Source organism: Suillus plorans (genome assembly GCF_016647745.1).
Source record: "Suillus plorans strain S12 chromosome Unknown HD556scaffold_20, whole genome shotgun sequence".
Taxonomy (NCBI): Eukaryota; Fungi; Basidiomycota; class Agaricomycetes; order Boletales; family Suillaceae; genus Suillus; species Suillus plorans.
Window position 1 is genome coordinate 16137 of NW_024537404.1, and position 18200 is coordinate 34336.

An 18200-nucleotide genomic window follows, 5' to 3' on the forward strand; every position below is an offset into this window, starting at 1 on the left:
TTGAGCTTGATGTTCCGTGCTTACGGATGCTAAGCCTTCAAAATATTCGACTCGTGCAGATAGTCTACTGCAAGTCGTATCCTGGGTCTGAGTGAATGAAGTGTGTTTGTGCCGGTGGGTTGACGTCTGAGAAGCTTCCTCTCTCTGTGTCGCGGGTGCCAAGGCAAGTTGACGAGCCTCTTCAAGTTCTTGATTGTAAACATAAAATTTATCCCGCACTTCTTTGTTGTATTGTCGTCGACGTTTGCTAACCATGGTCGTTGGAATGTGGTGGGTAGATGTATTGCTGGTAAACACGAGGCAAATGCAAGCCGTACACTAGTACATCCGTGTGAACGTGACTCAAACGCGGAGGTTTTTCTGATACATTAACTCCCCTAACGAGTGAGCAACGCAAAGTTCAGAAACTCCCTCCCAGTGAATCAAATAATCAATTTCTTCAAGATATGCAGCCGTGGTGCTGAGAAATCGAGACATTGAGTTAGCTGTACGAAACTCGTCTGAGATTGGGCCACAAAAATTAAGGAGTTGATCTTGCACGCGAATTGAGCGATTTAGAATATCTTGAACCTTGAGCATTGTGTTTGAGATAATGGTGATGTCACCATTATCACCACGGTCGTCCGTGTATTTGATGCTTTTGACGTAGTGAAGGAGGTTGTCCTCGACAAATTTCTGGGGTTCACGATCATCGGTCAATGACAACATCTCGTCCTTGATCTCTTTGAGAGCAAGGAGGCACCCTGGGAGATCTGATCTGTTGAATGTTAATTTTATGTTCGCCATATCAGTTTCTATTTATAAAACATACGGTGTGTCATTCTCATCATCGCTAGATTCATCAGTCTCCAGCTCAGTGTCACTCTCATCTTCATCCGAGTCGTCATGGCTTTTCAAGGCTCTCGCAACTGCCTTCTCAAACTGTCGGGTCTCCCGCGTTGGTTTATTTTTTTCAACACGAAGTTCTCGTCGTCTTTTGAGGATACTCTCTCTGTTTCTTCAATTGGTTGCCTAGTCAGGAACATTGCACCGCAGACAATTAATTAAACAAACGTACTTCGCATAGTGGCGCTGGGACTTTTCACGAGCGGCTTGTAGTTTAGCCTGATTTGTTTTATGTATAGGAGGACGTGGCATGGCGTAGTAGTTGGTTGAAAAAGAAGTGCAAAGGTTCTGGTCAGACCATAACTCAATTGAACCAAAGCTAAAGCTACTTGCGCAATGGTCAGACCAAAACTACTTGCAACTTAACACAATTCTCGCAATACATCTAAGCTTTAATGAGGGTCTTATTCTCTACAAACATTATGAGTATACACAGTCAAAGCTACCATGCACCTGGATCAATTGATACTATCATCATTAATATGGTACCGCACCAATGCTTTTTGGTCTGACCAAAACCCGTGCTTAATTGATAAGGTACTACACCAATGCTTTGTGACCAGACCGAAAACCCGCGTGCTCAAGATATGATGTGTTTTAATGAATTTATGTTCATTGCTCAAGCGCTCAAGTTCAAGCTTAACACGGTGTACATAAGTGAACATGTATGTACGAGATACTCCATTAAACTCTCCCTACGTGAATTTTCGTTGCTGCAATGTTAAAACCTGATGTGATCAAGATCTCCGCGTCAGTTTCAATTATGTCATACTGAATAAACACGTACAGTGTCCATTTCACTGTTGTCGTTTATCGTTTGCCGTAGTGTTTGTTGTGAGTGACATAGACTCAGTGGCCCGGGAGGATGATGCGTGACATGCGGAAATATGTGCGCGGCAGACGTAACAAGTTTGACGGTGAGTACGGAAAATGCAAGCAGGGCAGCCCTGCAAACTAGGCGATGGTAAAGGTGCATCGGCAAGCGAGTAGCCATCGTGAGCTTTTGTCATTACTTGGTGTCATGGGTCAATACATAATGCAGGTCTAGTAGGTAATTACATACCATCTTGGTCGTGAATCAGTTTAAGCGCGGACGCAAGCTCGCTCATAGCGAATACTGGCCCATAATATTCAGTCTCAGATGAGCCGGCGGATTCTTGGACTGTGAATTTCGAGTACGTGAGCTGGCAGGTTTCTGTGTGCGTAACATACCTTGGTCGCGAATTAATTGTAATGCTGCTGTGAGCTCGTTCGTGGTAAATACTGGCCCAAAGTACCCATTTTCAGGTACGTTGTATGAGGCGGCAGTGTCAGGGTTTGTCATTTGGAGCACGCGGGAGTGAAAATGTCAACCGAGGATGATTATAGAATGATTATATGAGCATAATTTTAGCTCCGATGCATTGTGATTGGACAACGGACTGACCTCGTGTGATTTTGAACTTTAATTTCGGGTTGGCGGGCGCAAACTCGACAACTTGGGACACCCGCGACTGTCAAAAAGGCCGAGGTAAGCCATGACATACATTTCATAAATTAAATTAAGATCATACTGATCCGGCAGGGGCAGATGCCGCCTGCAGAATGGACAACACCAGAACAGAAAGCTTTCCTTGAGTCGAAGTACAACGATTTTTTGAAGGCACAAGTCGGGGCGTCTGTCACGCAATTCTGGGGCCCTGTGTTCTCAGAGTGGTTCAGAAGGTTTCCGGAGGAACTTGCGATTTTTGGCGAAGCGCCGGGAGTCTTGTCAGAAGAGCAAAAGGAGGCGAAAGGTACAGCTGTTGATCTCAGGCAAAAGGTGAGTTTATCATTTCATGAGAACCAATTAGACCCGCTTACCATTTCATAAGAAAATCAAGAATTGGTTTAATTACCGTTCTCAGAAAAGCGGCCGCACTGCTGTAAACGCAATGGGTAAAACAATCCGACAGATACTTACCAGCAAAGCCAAGGGCACCCGCGTCCACACCGAGGCTGAAGTTTTCTCGAAAATGAGGTATGCAGATGATATTCAGCAGCAAGTGAAGGAGAGCATCGCTTCAAACGGCCTTACCAAGAGGGAAAAGTTGGGAGCTGTGAAATTGATGACACGCACAGCTTATGAGGACGCGAGTGAGGATGTGAAGGCCTTGTGTAGGGCAAAGGTTCAGGCGGAACGGGATGCCAAGGCATCGGAAGTCCTCAAGAAGCCAGATGGGGCCCCTACCAATGCTCAATATGCTATGTATGAACCATTCTACAACACTCACGCTTTAAGTTGCTCAATGGGTGATTTTACAGGGCACTTACTGAGTGTATGGGTCCGATTTCACAATTCATGCAAGTCATCAAAGACATGACGGGTTGGGAATGGAGTCTGATCGGCGCTGGACCAGACCCGCGTTTGGACGGCAATATTAATGCTATGAGGTAGATAAGATGTTGTTGTTGATTTATGAGCGCGGGAATCTCACAGGCACTGCAGTTACCATTCAGGTGTGAATGCAACTGGTCTCAATTGGAAACAAGCGACACCGCAATTCAACGAGACACACTTGAAGGTGTATGTCGACTTCATTGGCACAATTTTTCGTAAGTGCTTCCCATACTACTAGCAAAGACTCAATGTTCAATGTTTGCAACTTCAAATATAGCACCGCACATCAGGAAGACACGTGCAATCAACTATGATGCTTCAGCATCTAGTAGTACGCCATCCACGCCATCCGCTTCCCAGCCACTTGATTCTGGCTGCTCTCAGCCAGATGCACTTACCATAACACCTCCGGCTACAACATCTGTTCAATCACCGCCTCTGGTTTTATCTGCACCCCCTGCTTCCACTGAGCTCTACAACCTCCAACATGACCCATCCGTCTCCTTCCCCAATGTCGGTCTGCAGTCATCCAACGGATACGGCCTCCAAGACGTCTCATTCACAAAAGATCCCACAGAATCATTTGACGCGCCGAATTGGGAAAATCCGCCGCCTCTTCTCCGCCCCTTACTTGACGGATCTCCAAGCATGCCCAATGGATCTACAAGCACTTCCACCTGGGGGACGCCACCTGCACTGCGATCATTCCTGTCTTCAACAAACTCTTTCCCCCCTGCGCTACAGTTGTCCCCAATCACACCACGTTCGTTTACACAATCGGCAGCATCGCACTCGCTACCTTCTTTGCCACCTATAGCAACCCCACAATTCACGTTCCCGTCACTCCCTTCGCACTCGCTACCTTCCTTGCCACCTATAGCAATCCCACAATTCATGTTCCCGTCACTCCCTTCCCACTCCCTTCCACGTCACTCCCCAGTTCTCCCTTCACAGGTTCTCCCTTCACCGGTTGTCGCTGCCCCGGCTGTCGCTGCCCCAGTTCTCGCTTCTTCGGTTCTCCCTGCCCCGTCACTCCCTTCTTTGGTTCTCCCTGCCCCGTCACTCCCTTCTTTGGTTCTCCCTGCCCCGTCACTCCCTGCCCCGGTTCTCCATTCCCCGTCACTCCCTGCCCCAGTTCTCCCTTCCATACCTCCTGCGTCTCCTGCGGCGGAGACTCCACAAAACGGAGAAGTGCTACATAGCGCACCAGAGAAAACACTCAAGGTAAAACGAAAGCGTGCGTCAAAGGCTGTCGACACAGGCATGCAGGTTATCGAGTCTGCTGATCCGAATACACTGCGAAAGACTGGTCGTATTCGGCAGGAGTCCACCCGTATGGCGCAGGCGAACCAAATTGGCCAAATCAACAAGCGAGCGAGAACTCGGAGATAGGACTTTTAAAGTGAGTCCACGCTTGCTCAATGCATTGAATCGTTTACTGACATATCTCTCGCACCATTTTCAGTACCTTCTGTTTGATATCATAATGATATCATAATTGTGACTTATTGTGTTCTGGTCCCTCGTTTTTCGTATACATGTCGTCGTATAATAGTGGTAGTACATATGTTAAATTTTTCTTGCCCTTGATCATTAATGACATACGAAATTCAACGCCGTACTCGAAAATTCCAAACTGACCTAGGAGATATCTTTTTGAGGTTGAACATTGAGCATTGATCCAGACTTCAATGAATTATGCAAGTGTACATTCCCTCTCGCTACTACACAAATCAAAGGAGACGCAGGCTATACTGTTAATATTAAGCATAATACTATCTAGTGAGAATGGCCGACTCGCAAATGACTTAGTGAAATTTCGACCGCAAGATCCTGACCCGATTTTAGGAACCACCAGAACCACGATCTGAATGCATAGATCTGCTGGCTACAGGAACAAATCAAAGGAACCCCAGGAATTGGTATTTCGTCCTAGATTGGTCAAAAATCGCCAGAACGAGTGTCTGGAGCGTTAAGCATCGTGTGAATGCATTAAGCATCACCATTGGCACTGAAGCCCTAAGAGACAAACTTACAAAACCATACTGTTTCTAACTAGATAGTATTATGCTTAATATTAACAGTATAGCCTGCAACATGGACATCCCTTGAGTATCTTCGTAGGTCCATTAGTAGTGCATTCACCTAAACCTCAATCAACTCAACCTACCGACAACTCGGGTTGTTCATTACCTATCTCTTTCAAGTTCCTTGTCCAGAATACCTGTCATCCGTGCTCATCTAATTTTCAAGTCGAGTCTCATCAGTGCACACGGTGACGTGCGCCCTCGACATCATGGTGTTAACGGTGCCAGAGTGGCTCAGAGGTCGAAGGTTTACTTCCATGAGACGACGCTGTTCGCATCGTGCGTCACTACTTCTCAAGGCAAACTTGACAAACGTTGTCACTAGCCGTCGAGCGCTGCTCACACTCATTCCCGTGTGGCATGCGATGAGTATGTTCTGCGAGACATACTCCCGGAATTATACAAACTTTGTAGGAGCTTGATTAGCTTCGCACTTTCTAATGAAGATCCGACCTTGATGCCAATGGAATTGTGGGTACCTCAGAAATATTCAATATGAGCACCATCAAGTTGTCGCGTATGGTCGTCAACCCATAGAAAGTGAGCAGAAGTATTGTAGAAGCCCTTTCCCTTCGGAGACAGTCCTGACCCAACGATATCGCTTTTCCGTGTCATCGCTTGCTCCCAGTTCAGCATCAACCCCACTTGGCTGCAATTTCTGATGCCATTAGCTTGATGCGCCATACTATGCTATGTCATTACATAGAAACCGAGCGCGAATGTTTTCGACGGACCAAGGCTCCTTGCCTTGATCATCCCAAGCTCTCGCATGCCAACATCCCAGGGGAATTGACCAGTGAAGTTCGGGCATTCGTGAATATATGCGTAGGAAGCCTTGAGCCTTGTCACCTCCTCCGACGAGAAGAAAAGAAAAGATGAAACATCTGGGGCAGCAGAGAAATCACGAGCGAGGGAGCGAAGAATGTCCTGTCACCGTTCAATCTTAAGGCCAGAGAAACTGCGACGGATGCTCTTCCTGTACTCCTCACGCATCTTTTCGACGTGTTTGCGTATCTTGGATAGTTCCATTTCCATTGTCAAAGCAGCGTGCTCATTGTTGCACTTCACACGCTGCAGCCTTGACTCAGCATCCTGCCATGGCTTCTCGAGAGCGGAATCTCGGTGACCATGGTGTCTGGAAAAAGCGATGTCGACCTGTTGCAGTTGCAGGTCCCGGTGGTTCCAGGCATGGCTCATAATTGCATCCATAACAAATTCTGTCATGCCTTTGGGACGCTGGGCGTTCATTTCGTTGGTTTCCGGTTTCTCCTCCCCACACTCTTTCCACTCTGGAGAGCACTTGTGGTAGAGCTTTGTATCGCTCTTTATGACCTCCGGTAAAACGGTCAAACCACTCTTCGCACCGTCAAGAATATTGCAAAACCTGTGGTTATATCAATGTGTGTCCCACGACTACAACAACTATGACCTACATATAAGCCAAGCGAATGGTTTCATTATGCGCATATCCAAGGGTGTACACTGTCACGTCGTGTAAGTTCGAGTACTTTCCGACTGACGATATGTCGCGCAATCCTCCTAACAAAAATGACTGCAGGCGGGGTATCACATCATCAAATTTGCATCCTTGATGCTGTTCCAAAAAATCGTCGACTCGTAGGGTGTTTTTATGGAAATTCTCTGAGAGATTATCAGGCGGATGAGAGTATTTGAGATCGGCATTTTTGAAGTGCGACACTATGGATGGCTGCCAAATAGCAATTGCCTTGTCCTCATCGTAACCGCCTAATTGCCACTCGGTATCTTGATATGAATATAATTGTATGATTTGACGTACCTCCAGCAAGAAGATCCGCAAACCAGCGAGTTCCCTGCACAGAGCACACTATCATGTCTGTGTAACGCCTGAGCTCCGGTTTCTCAACAGCTTTGACCTGCCTCCAAATCATCAAGATGGGAAGAAACGGTAGATGACAGATCAACATGTCTTCTGAGTATCTGTCGGTAGTTTACAAGGATGTCGTGTGAGCTATTGTCGGCTCAGCGTCTGTGATGAGTCGAGGAGCGATATTGAACAACACTGACCAGGACATCACCCAACACAACATTTGACTCGGTTCCATCAGGACAGCGGAATTTCGAATCCTTTGAGAGAATTTGCACTTCATCAGGAGCCAATGTTTCGGAAGGGTCTAGGTGACACAACGATCAAATAAACGAAGCCTTGATGATTGATAACCTCGCACCTGGCACAATCCATCCTACACAAGACATGGGTACCTCGATTTTATGTCGTTGCACAAAGTCGTTGACCATCGTCTTGAGAACATTACGAAGCTTCTCAGCGAGAACTGGGCAATCGCGAGGAGTGAAACCAGAATCAAGCATGACCATTACCGTCTCTTCAAGAGAAGAAGGGCAACCTGAGACCTCGTCACCTCACCAAGCGATTGAGCGAGGAATTTCAATGACTGCATTCAGATCGTCTTTGTCATCATCTTCAATATCGTCGTCTTTGATATGAGCGCGCTTAGGTAAGCAGATTCTCGAGTGCCGAGTCCCTTCATAGCGCTCAGCACTAATAAAGCATCTCCCATTGCTGTGGGATCCTGGGAGATGGACGCGAGGTAGTCGACCAGCCAATCGAAATCAGCTGCCGTACGACGATCGTTGGTCCACGTGAATTGACCACGCCAAATGATGGAGTCGTGATTTGGATGGACGAATCCGTCCCCAGAAGCAGCAATCATCATGCGCAATGCAGTGCGTGCGTCTGCCTGACATTTTTCCCTCTCCCGGCCGGACAACTTGAACTTTGACAGTTGGCAGGCAAAGGCCTTGCACTGGTCAAAGCTTCGTGGAAGAATGACGCTGTGCCACGGATGCCAAATTCTTGACTGCTGGGAAGCAGTTCGGGTATTGGAATCATCTCCAATTGGCAGAACACTCAGACACAAATGGTTCAAAGCTCGCCCACAGGCGACCGCTCTATCTTCTGTTGAGGGCCGGAGTCGCCATTCAGCGTCAAAACAGGCTAAAAATGTATCTCGAAGCCGTTGACAGTAAGACACGACGTCTGAGTTCGGTGGCCATGTAATGGTGGGAATGAGTGATGCTGCGCTTGTAATGTCGTCTGGATCTGTGGATGTTGCAAGAACCCAGCATATGGCAGATTCTGTTCCGATGTCGCTGGAGGGCTTGACACTGAATAGTCGTTGTAGGAGTCTCGAGATGGATGCTCTGATGTCGCGGAGGCTTGCGCCCAGTGTGCGTAGGTCGTTGTCGTTCTTTTTAATGACCATGCTTGCTGCCTACATGAAGACACCAGTCATGCGAAATACGAAAGTAGCTGGCGTTTGGAAGGGACAATCTGGGGATAAAAGGGATGCAAAGAGGGTGCACCAATGGAACAGGCAACCGAGCACCGTGGTCGCAATGATGATGGATGTGATGGTCCGCTGTTGCGTCCACACGTACGCGGAGAGGGAAATGCCGAATAGCAATAATGAAATTCCCAAAAGGACCGGAAACGTTTGCAGCACAGCATCCAAATGCCACGCTTTGAGGCTGTCAAATTTTTGTTGTCTGTTCTTGCCCTGCTCCTCGAGGGATCCACACCCGAACCGTTTAAGCTTGTAGATGCGGAGCCATTGTTTACCCAAAACGGCGCCGAATGCTGCGAGAAGGCTGAATGAAAGGCTGGCATAAGCTAGTGTCTGAAACCATATTTGCCCGTTGGAATATGCAGGTGGTACGGGAAGCGGATAAGTATCTGTGATAGGGGTTCCATGGCTGTTCATTACCATCAGTGTGATGATTTGCGTCAATAAAGCATCTGTGGGAGTAGCGTCGCTAGGCCCCATAGTAGCGATGAACGCCGTATTCACTGCGGAAAATAGGCCAGACTGAAGACTAGTCATCACCATGTTGTTAACGCACGAGTTTACGACTTACAAAGATCAAGACAATATCCATGTCACCACCATATTGCTCCAAAAAATCGTCGTCGTGTTGTGATGCAACCTTTTGGTATACCGTCCAGAATCGCGATCGCTCATCCTTTGCTCCCTTTTCCATGATGTTGGAACTTCGAAGAGTGTTGAGGATTTGCTGCAATAATCTAAGCAATTTTTCAGCACGAGCACCAGAGAGTACCGGTCAAATTACTTACTGCTCAGATGACTTATCGCTAAGAGAGTCAGAGAGTCCAATTACATCACTATCGAGCGTGGACTGGGCACTTGGCGGAGTAAACTTTGCATGCCGTGCGGCAAGGGACTCAGACGATAGACTTCGAGCTCTATGTTCGATTTCAGATGTGTTGCAGGTATGTGGAACGTGGATGCGCCTACAGAAAGTTATCCGATGAGCAGAATGTTAAGAGGGTAAAGCATTGGAAAAGTACATCCAACGTCTTTGTTTTTGAGACACGCCTCGTGTTTACTATACCAGATGCCATATTGCATCTTCGCACCCGAGGAACTCCAACCACACTGCCGAGTGGTATTTTATCCTTCGATATGGCCATTGCTCCATCTCTATCGACCCATCACTGTCTAGGCGGATAACACTCCAGACATTGTCGTCGATACGCACAAGCCGCACGTTGGAAAAGCCCTGGTCGATCACGTTGATGACGGAGCGTATCGGAAAGTTTGTCATACCAATGAACGTGAGAAGGGGAGGGACTCCCGGACGCAATTGCTATAATAGAATACATCAGTTCTACTCTTCTTTTCAATGACGAGCGCCATCGACTCACGTTTATGAAAAGGAGAAGGTCCTCTGCAGGCGGTACCATAATATCCATGGTGAGCGCACGAACACTCCGCGGAATAAGCCACCCTGCTAGCGAAGGAGAAAGATCTCTAGGATACGTGATATAGAGACTGCGGAGGTTCGTTAGAGAAGGTAGTACACCCCAAGCAGACGCGTCAAAATCAATGCGACGATGGTCTCCGCTAGGCACGATGAGGTGGAAGGAATGAAGATGCTTGCGATCTGTCAAGAATTCCGAGATAGCAGGCACGAGGTCCCTGTCTGTGACATGTCGATGCAGACTGATAATCTTGAGAGCAAAATGCATCAGAAACGGAAGCGAGGACCTATGCAGGCGGAACGTTGTTGATGGAGTACATTCCAGAATACGCGACAATGTTAGTGACTGTAGTTGGTGGCCGGTAGACAAGATCTCTGAGAAGACCTGGCTATCTACGGAAAAACAGCCCTCAAACTCGATGATCGTTAAGTAACGGACAGAGATGGCATCTGTTGGGAATTTCCAGTTTGCATTCTTGATGGACAACGAGCGCAGGTTGTCACGACTCTGTGATATAAAGTCGTGGGTAGATGTGCTGTTCCCTCCTTCAGCTGTGATGGAGAAATGTGTAATGTGCTTGAATGGTGGGATATCAACATCCCCTAAACAATTAAAAAGACTGCGGAGCGTGAACATGCAGGCCGTTTTGGGGCGAAAAAGTATGAAACGACGTACTTGATGGACAGGCTGTAAAGACCATGGTTTGTGGCACAGTGTTTCAAGCATGCGATTGATTAATACACTGTTGCCTGAACAAATGCGCACTGCGAAGGTTGCAGAGCTTAGGCAAAGAGTTAATTAACATTCCTAGGGAGGATGGAGACATAGTAACGCTAAATAATGAGCACAAACCAGTCTGAAACGCCAATGTGTGTGATGTGTCTGAAACAGCATATACGCTTACGTTTCTGACCTGCGAGGCAAAGACGGGATCGACGAGAATGCGGGTAAGAATGTCTGCACTTCACTGGCAGTGCCAGGCGTCGAGTTCCTGTTCTTCCTGGCGGCCATTGACATCCCTGTATCTGTTCTCAGCTCTCAGGGGGTCCGGCGATGTTGTGGAATGAAGATCGATCTCGCGGAAGATAAGCTGACTTGCTATGCGAGAGAGTGCATGTGGGACCAGTAAAAGAGACTTGAGATCACGTTTGGGAAGACAGAGCAATTTCTCTCCAAACTTCGGCAGAAAAACGAGGCGGACCGTCAGGTGCCCTGATAAGCTTGATATTATTGGGTAAAGGGACGTCATAAAAGGGTTGCACAAGTTACCATTTCTTGTCGTAAATGCTCAGATTGTATTATGGCTTTGACATCTTGATTTGCGGGATCTGAACCTAACGCGGACATCAAATCTGAAAGATAGTGATATCAGCACACTGACGGGACCCAAGGACATGCATGAAGTTGACCTTGTTGTGCAGAGGTTCGGTACCCAGCTGCTAAACGGGTTTTGGCACGTAACAAAAGAGCTCTTGCAACATCTGCTGGTGGAACACCTGAGACTTGGAGAAAGGACTGAATAGCATTTTCCATGACAATTCGGAACCTTTGTGATACACAACGATTGAGATTTTATTTTATAAACAAAGTAATTGGACGAACGTACCCTTCGGACGGCAAATGCTGCAAAGCGTGGAGAAGAACATCAGCCTTTTGAACGTCAGACAGACACCCCGTCACATCGCGGATGCTGGCATCAAGAATGCGAGGATTGAAAACATTCACGAGGCAATTTCCTGGGACTAACTACTGGTTGGTCCGTTAGTGCGAGGTGAAAATGGGGGCTTGAACGTTTAAGTGCAGTCCAAAGGACTTTGTATGGTGAATATGTTATACGGTCATTTTCCTGATTCCAGAACCATGTATATCATCGCACGATGGCAGAGACCCGACTTGGTCGAGACCACACGTTTTAGGAAGTCGTCGTACAAATACTTTCCCAGGCTAGGTCGCACCGCCGCGGTCAGCCGAAGGGCCCAGCTTGACGGGTTAGCTTGGTACAAAGTTGTGGGTATACGCCTTGGCCCGCCCCAGAGTCCAGACCCACACCTCAGGCCTCAGGTCCCCGCCTTAGCATGCCCCATGATAGTCGCTGCCGTGGTCAACATTTCAACTTTCAAATCTCTCCCGGAATATGTTTGAAGGAAGACACAAATCATTTCTTCTTGATTCCAGGAACAATTTTGGTCCAATTACTGAGGTCAAATTTTCTTCCAACACATTCAAACTCATATATCAGCGCAGACGGCCAAGGATACGAGTCCTCAGTCAACCCCAATCTCTATATCGAGTTAGGGTTCCGGGATTCCAGCAAGCAGTACTAGTGTGGCTGCTAAGATTCTCGCATCCCACATATAACCTTTACACTCACTACGCGATATCGAAACTGCCTCCCACCTTCGTCCCTTACTACGTATATAACTTCAAATCTATCACTTAGACTTGACTGCTCTGACCTGTCAGCACGCTAATAGGAGAACATGGTCTTCGCACAGATCACGGATTCACTTCCCTAGATCGACGAACCTTTGTAGGCGAAGAAAGGTAGTCTTTTCTAATAGGAATGAAGTGGCCTTTCGATTGTCAGTCCGAGCCTGGACGTTCGACCTTAACGTGTGAAGATGTCGAAGGAAGCGTCATCTAACTCAAAATGCGCCTCCAGATTCGCATGAGGATGTGGGGATGTATGTCAAGACCATCCGTGGGGAATGGTACGTCCAATCGATTTTAATTTTCAGTCTCAAACGAATCTTGACATCTTTAGGGACTCGACGACTACTGTCGGAGGACTGAGTCAACATCAATATCACCGCAATCCAGTGTACCAAGTAACCATCTACCCTGACTATATAGGTCTATATAGTCAACATGTTTTTTCCTGATGAGGGCTCTGGGTCTAGTGATGAGGCTCGGGTTGACTCCGTGACCCAGCGCCGGACTCGTGTGCGCAAGTCGATCCTCTTCTGTCGTTTTTCAAGGTGAAAGACTGCGTCGTCGGTAAGAGCAGCTCCGCGTAAGCTGGAAGACAATTTGCGTTTGCGAGGGCCCGGTGGTGGAGGCTTATCTCTTGCTTGATTACTGTGTAGATCAGACTTCGGCGTGCCATCGTGCGCAGAGCGTGCTTGCGACCGTGTGATACGTTTGCTCCCTCGAGAAAGATTCTCTATGTCCTCGTCATCGCGGTCCCTCTTCCTCTTACCCATCTTTTCTACCTCCCAATCCTTCGCATCTTTCTTCGCATCCTCGAAAAGGGCCCACGTATTACACAAAAGTGTAAGTCGTTCTTCAAGTTCCTTCCGAAACTCACTCGTCTGTTGCGAACAATACTCGCGGGCGATCTGATTGATGTGATCCCTTGTGCACTTGGGGCCTGCGTTTATAACGGCAAAGGGAGGTGCAATATGACACTCAAGCAATGGGAGGCCTTGGTAAGGATAAGAGTGATCTTCCCAAACTCCACCACCAATTTCGCATGAGATGCGTGGGCATCCTGCGCCAGGCAATAGTATGAACGTGTATGGTGTTTTATTGTTGAGATTCCACTACGGAAAAGTGAATATTGTTGCAGGCATGCGATACCACAGAACAAGTGCCTACCTCTAACCAGAAATGTTTCGTGCCTTTACTAGATTGGGAGTTTGCCCTTGATGCAACAGCGTCTTTCACGTAGTCATAGACTTTCCTTAGTGTTCCTGTATCCGGCAGGAGAAACCAGCGACCAGCATCAAATATACCATGCAAGTGGGGTGACACTGCAGATTAACATCAGCGTCAACAGTGCCGCACGCAAGAAATGTGTCATACGATAGAACATATTTCGTCTGCTGTCCACATGGAATGATCTCAAATCTAAACCAAGACAATATTCATAGAGTGTCAACTGACGAAATTATTAACATTGAACATTTCATAGGTAATGAAATTACCCACAAGATCGGACTTGCTCGCACGTTGAACGGCATGGGCTACAGTCACCAGGTAGGCTGCTGAAGACGTTACGAGACAGTGACGGGCGCCATAGTTGCGGTCATATAACTTCTCGAGTGCCTTGCGAGTTTTTGAAGAGAGGCCTGCAGAAGCTGAGCGATGTGTGGGGGTGGTGAAGATGATAGACGCGGACTCCCGGGTAGACACACGAGTGGGGGTATATTCGTCGTGGCTACTTTCTTGGAGACCTGGGATTGGAGTTGAGCGATCATTAATCTCATATGTAGAGGAATTGGCATAGGATGATTCTGGGTCCCGACCACTGGCTAAAGAGTATGTGCCGATAGACATCAGGCTTAGTTTGATTGAGCATGTATGCACGTGGGAACTTTTACATTGGGGCTGAAGCTTGAAGCTTGAAGTCGTAATATGCAGTTACTGTTAATACCGAGTAGTGGCAGGTATTAGCATTACAGGAACGAACCTCTAAGCACCTGTCGACACCTAAAACCATCCCTAACACATAACCCATACCAACTTGCACATGCAGCCTTTTTTCCACCTCAGCTCCTCAGATCACCACCGTCCATCTATCCTTGCGTCAGTGCATCTAAGTCTCCAACGAACTGCCATCCACCGAGATTCTTTCAAAGCAAAGTCAAAAACGGAAGTCAGCCCTCTATCAACCCTTTGGATTTATGATTCCAACACTATCAACCGACATCAGCAACAAGAGAGTATGTGTTCTCGCTCCCGCTATTCGATGAAGTAGACACAGAAGTATGTTTATTTATCATGCTATCCAAATATGCGCCACTGATCGTATCTTAGGCATTGGAGCAGGGGACCCCTAGGGAGGAGGTTAGGTCATAGAGGCTGTTTGGCGGTGTTTGGAGCGCAGGCAGGGAGGTAGAGTTCGTAGTCAAGCCATGGGGATTCACTTGCTTCAATGGCACGAAGTCAAGGATCCAGAAAGTCAGGTTCTCGATGATGTTGGTTGTTGGACTGTCTGGGAAACCGTTCAACAGCATATCAAGATTCTTGAACTACGATGAAGTCCCTCCCTGAACCTGCTCAAGCTCGGTGAGACAACTTCGAACATCCCTCTTCAATAATTAAATCCATGGCTATCACAGACGTTTCGTGAACGCAAACTCCAGCTTGGGTCGAGCTGATATTCCTTAGCGTACACCACAATCATGCATCCTTTTGGTCTCTCGCATCACTTGGATTTCCAGAAACTCGCTCCAAAAGCCTGGAATTATCATTAACGAATCGTCCTTCTCCTCAGCACCAGGCTTCCCTTCCTCCGGACGACCACGTATTATGCTTTGTTACTACATAAGCGCTCATCATACATGGGACTGTATTCTCCTGCATGGAGATTTGTAGGCCAACACATGCGATGGACTGCAAGCATGGAAAAGATAGTCGATGCGCATGCCCGACGCGCCATGAATGAACCAATACCTCCCGTGAGTGAAAGTTTCGGGCATGTGTTGCTCTACTAACCTTTGATAGTATATATCGATCCACACACGGCACGGCGACTTCAGCCAGCAATGCGAGGAGTTTCCTGTGGAGCAGTGCTTCGCCCCGTTGTCTGTCATTGCGCACAGGGTGTCTGAGGTGCAAGATGAGCCTCGCACACGAAAAGGGATTGAGGCCACGCATTTTATCATGACGAGCGACGAAAGGGACCCGGAATGGTGGTCAGATGTTGGGGCATTGGGGTGGACGTGGGGAGATTATGCAGCGGAACGCGCAGAGGAGATCTATGGAAAATGGTGAGCAGGTTGGATGTCATGTTTCATTCTAACTTAAGTTGTGGCTGTTACCAGGCATCCGGTGTTCATCGATGCTATCATTCAGTCGAATGGAGCTGGCTTCGTTGGCACTCGTGGTTCCAGATGTCCACACTAGCTAGCCGTAGAGTACAGTTAGTGGCATGGCAGGGCGACTCAGCTCGTTAGACGGGGGTGGCCGTGCGCGGACGACCACTGATGCTGATTGGAATGATAGAATCGAGACTACTTTGCGCTTCACAAATCATTCGCTACAATTTTTATTTATTTATGATGCGCATGATGGTCGTTCTCCAGCTCGAATTCACTGCAGGCGAAAGCAAGCTTAATCTTCTTGATGCACAGTACTGGAAATGTTCCCTTCCTGTCAGGGATCAACAATCAAGACGCACCAAAACATGCAGATACTTTAGACTAGTCTACAGCGAGCCGTAAGGTGAGCGGTCATGAGACATAAGACTTGAACGTGAAAGTTTATTGGAGAGGTGTGCTACTTGCTTGATGTCTCGGTAGGAGTTGAGACACATGTCGGACGCATGTAACCAGTGCAGTCGGTTATGACTGGTTGGGACTCGGGAGCAGGCGGTGATGGCGAACCGTGCCGGCCTCGTGTCTGGGGGATCTATGAAAACGAGGATGGTTAGCGTGGTGAAGCAACATAAAAACGCACAATACACGCACTTCTGTAACTTAGAGAAAGACACCCACAATCCCTCGGCCGTGCTCAACATCATCAACGTCCAGGAAAATGTTACAGCTCATTCCAACCACCACACCCATTCGAACTTTTGAAGATCATGAGAGGTACATAAATGCAGTCGCAGTGTTCCCCGATAAACGACGAATGATTACGGGCTCGGCGGACTACACGCTTCGTCTTTGGGACTTGGAGATAGGTGTTGTGTTGAAGAAGATGGAAGGGCATAGCAGTTTTGTGTATGCATTGGCGGTGTCACGAAATGGTCAAATAATAGCAAGTGGTGATCACGATGGAGAGGTCATCGCCTGGCACGGTGAAACCGGCGAATCCATCACCCAACCCATTAAAGCCCACTCTGAAAAGATCATTTCTTTGGATTTTTCTCTGGATGGAACGGTGCTGGCCACTGGTTCATGGGACAAGACGGTCAAGTTTTGGAGTACCAAAACGTGGCAGATGCAAGGAGATCCAATCGAGTGTGGCATTCGTGTCAACTGCGTTCGATATTCGCCTTCTGGTGAACTTCTTGCCATCGCAACAAACGACAATATCCAAATTTATAATCCAGGCACAAGGGAACGTGTCGCATCTTTGACAGGTCACGAATCATGCACATGGAGCACGTCACTCGCGTGGACGCCCGATGGCACACACCTTCTTTCAGGAAACGATAATTACATATTGGAGTGGGACACATCAACCTGGCAGCAGGTCGGTCATGCCTACAAAGGCCACACTGACACTATCCACGCCATTGCCATTCATCCCGCTGGCACCCTCGTTGCTTCTGCATCTCATGACAACCATGTTCGTCTCTGGCGGCTCTCAGATCAACGAACCATCGCCGTATTCCAGCATTCAAATATTCATCCGCCACGAAATGTGTCACGTTCTCTGTGGACGGCAAGCACATCCTCAGCGGAGGTGGAGATAGCAAGATCTCGGAGTGGGCAATACCAAAGGACGCTCATTCAAAGGCGAGTTTCCATTTCTGACTCTCATTATACAATTCGAGCATCCTTCGTACAGATCCTTGACATCACAACAGCCTGCGATACATGTCTAACTGGGGATTTGTTTATCGCTGAAGAGCTCCTCACCCAAGAGATCCACACCAACGCCGACGACTTTACTTCATATGCCAATCATTCGTTCATAATGGCCCGGAAGCACAATTTGGACCACGCCCTTGAGGATGCAATCAAGGTGAGATGGACCTACCAATCATTGCCCTCTTAAGAGAGGCTAACTTTCATTCGTGACATAGTCAATCAACATTAGTCCGTCATTGATAGGCTTCATCTCCAAAGGCATCGCCCTCTGCGGGAAAGGTCGCGTCCGGAAAGCAAGGGTAGCATTCGACGTCGCATCCATGTTCACCAACCATGATTCAGAAATCAACCAATTTCTTCTCTTGATCAAGGTACATTTAATTCGTTTCCCATGTTATCTGCTTCATCTGGTATTCCAGGCCATCGCACTATTTAATGCATATCAACACGAGGAAGCGATGCTGCTCATCAAAGACCTGGCTGCCGCTTGTCCCAATGTCGACCCTCTTGCGCGTCGTGTCGTGGAAGTGAGTGTCATATGGCCACACTCGGTCATCAATCCTGATCTTTTAAACTCGCACAATAGACATATCTACGTGTTCAGC

General features: G+C 47.7%; 10 protein-coding genes across 10 annotated transcripts; 2 read left to right on the forward strand and 8 right to left on the reverse strand.

The window, feature by feature from the left end:
• Positions 1-342: 342 nt before the first annotated feature.
• On the reverse strand, positions 343-1137 carry HD556DRAFT_1441758 (uncharacterized protein; the record flags this gene model as incomplete). Its single annotated transcript, XM_041306346.1, has 3 exons — positions 343-757; positions 812-991; positions 1058-1137. 3 exons carry the CDS (start codon positions 1135-1137, stop codon positions 343-345), a joined length of 675 nt encoding a protein of 224 aa, XP_041161576.1.
• A 545-nt stretch (positions 1138-1682) lies between these two features.
• HD556DRAFT_1441759 (uncharacterized protein) lies at positions 1683-2209 on the reverse strand (the record flags this gene model as incomplete). Its single annotated transcript, XM_041306347.1, has 3 exons — positions 1683-1897; positions 1949-2047; positions 2098-2209. 3 exons carry the CDS (start codon positions 2207-2209, stop codon positions 1683-1685), a joined length of 426 nt encoding a protein of 141 aa, XP_041161577.1.
• Positions 2210-2455: 246 nt separating this feature from the next.
• HD556DRAFT_1441760 (uncharacterized protein) lies at positions 2456-4636 on the forward strand (the record flags this gene model as incomplete). Its single annotated transcript, XM_041306348.1, has 5 exons — positions 2456-2686; positions 2739-3112; positions 3169-3297; positions 3353-3459; positions 3522-4636. The coding sequence occupies 5 exons, from the start codon at positions 2456-2458 to the stop codon at positions 4634-4636; spliced, it is 1956 nt and encodes a 651-aa protein (XP_041161578.1).
• Positions 4637-6021: 1385 nt separating this feature from the next.
• Positions 6022-6261, reverse strand: HD556DRAFT_1234941 (uncharacterized protein; the record flags this gene model as incomplete). Its single annotated transcript, XM_041297706.1, has 1 exon — positions 6022-6261. A coding segment is annotated over one exon (240 nt), but the record flags the coding sequence as incomplete, so codon positions are not given.
• Positions 6262-7686, reverse strand: HD556DRAFT_1441761 (RNA dependent RNA polymerase-domain-containing protein; the record flags this gene model as incomplete). The annotated part of the gene is made up of 5 exons (XM_041306349.1): positions 6262-6715; positions 6765-7077; positions 7130-7226; positions 7378-7484; positions 7539-7686. 5 exons carry the CDS (start codon positions 7684-7686, stop codon positions 6262-6264), a joined length of 1119 nt encoding a protein of 372 aa, XP_041161580.1.
• A 1163-nt stretch (positions 7687-8849) lies between these two features.
• Positions 8850-9698, reverse strand: HD556DRAFT_354164 (uncharacterized protein; the record flags this gene model as incomplete). Its single annotated transcript, XM_041310359.1, has 3 exons — positions 9464-9698; positions 9247-9412; positions 8850-9197 (listed from the first exon to the last, which is right to left on the reverse strand). Coding segments are annotated over exons 2-3 (471 nt in total), but the record flags the coding sequence as incomplete, so codon positions are not given.
• HD556DRAFT_354163 (uncharacterized protein) lies at positions 9699-10345 on the reverse strand. The gene is made up of 3 exons (XM_041310358.1): positions 10235-10345; positions 10055-10181; positions 9699-9996 (listed from the first exon to the last, which is right to left on the reverse strand). The coding sequence occupies exons 2-3, from the start codon at positions 10100-10102 to the stop codon at positions 9736-9738; spliced, it is 309 nt and encodes a 102-aa protein (XP_041161582.1). The 5' UTR covers positions 10103-10181; positions 10235-10345; the 3' UTR covers positions 9699-9735.
• Positions 10346-11380: 1035 nt separating this feature from the next.
• HD556DRAFT_1361760 (uncharacterized protein) lies at positions 11381-12000 on the reverse strand (the record flags this gene model as incomplete). Its single annotated transcript, XM_041302648.1, has 2 exons — positions 11381-11657; positions 11718-12000. Coding segments are annotated over 2 exons (282 nt in total), but the record flags the coding sequence as incomplete, so codon positions are not given.
• Positions 12001-12812: 812 nt separating this feature from the next.
• On the reverse strand, positions 12813-14458 carry HD556DRAFT_1361764 (uncharacterized protein). Its single transcript, XM_041302649.1, has 4 exons — positions 14042-14458; positions 13916-13991; positions 13709-13863; positions 12813-13653 (listed from the first exon to the last, which is right to left on the reverse strand). The coding sequence occupies exons 1-4, from the start codon at positions 14387-14389 to the stop codon at positions 12967-12969; spliced, it is 1266 nt and encodes a 421-aa protein (XP_041161584.1). The 5' UTR covers positions 14390-14458; the 3' UTR covers positions 12813-12966.
• A 711-nt stretch (positions 14459-15169) lies between these two features.
• Positions 15170-16195, forward strand: HD556DRAFT_354480 (uncharacterized protein). Its single transcript, XM_041310361.1, has 3 exons — positions 15170-15513; positions 15560-15825; positions 15880-16195. Exons 1-3 carry the CDS (start codon positions 15397-15399, stop codon positions 15959-15961), a joined length of 465 nt encoding a protein of 154 aa, XP_041161585.1. The 5' UTR covers positions 15170-15396; the 3' UTR covers positions 15962-16195.
• Positions 16196-18200: the final 2005 nt, after the last annotated feature.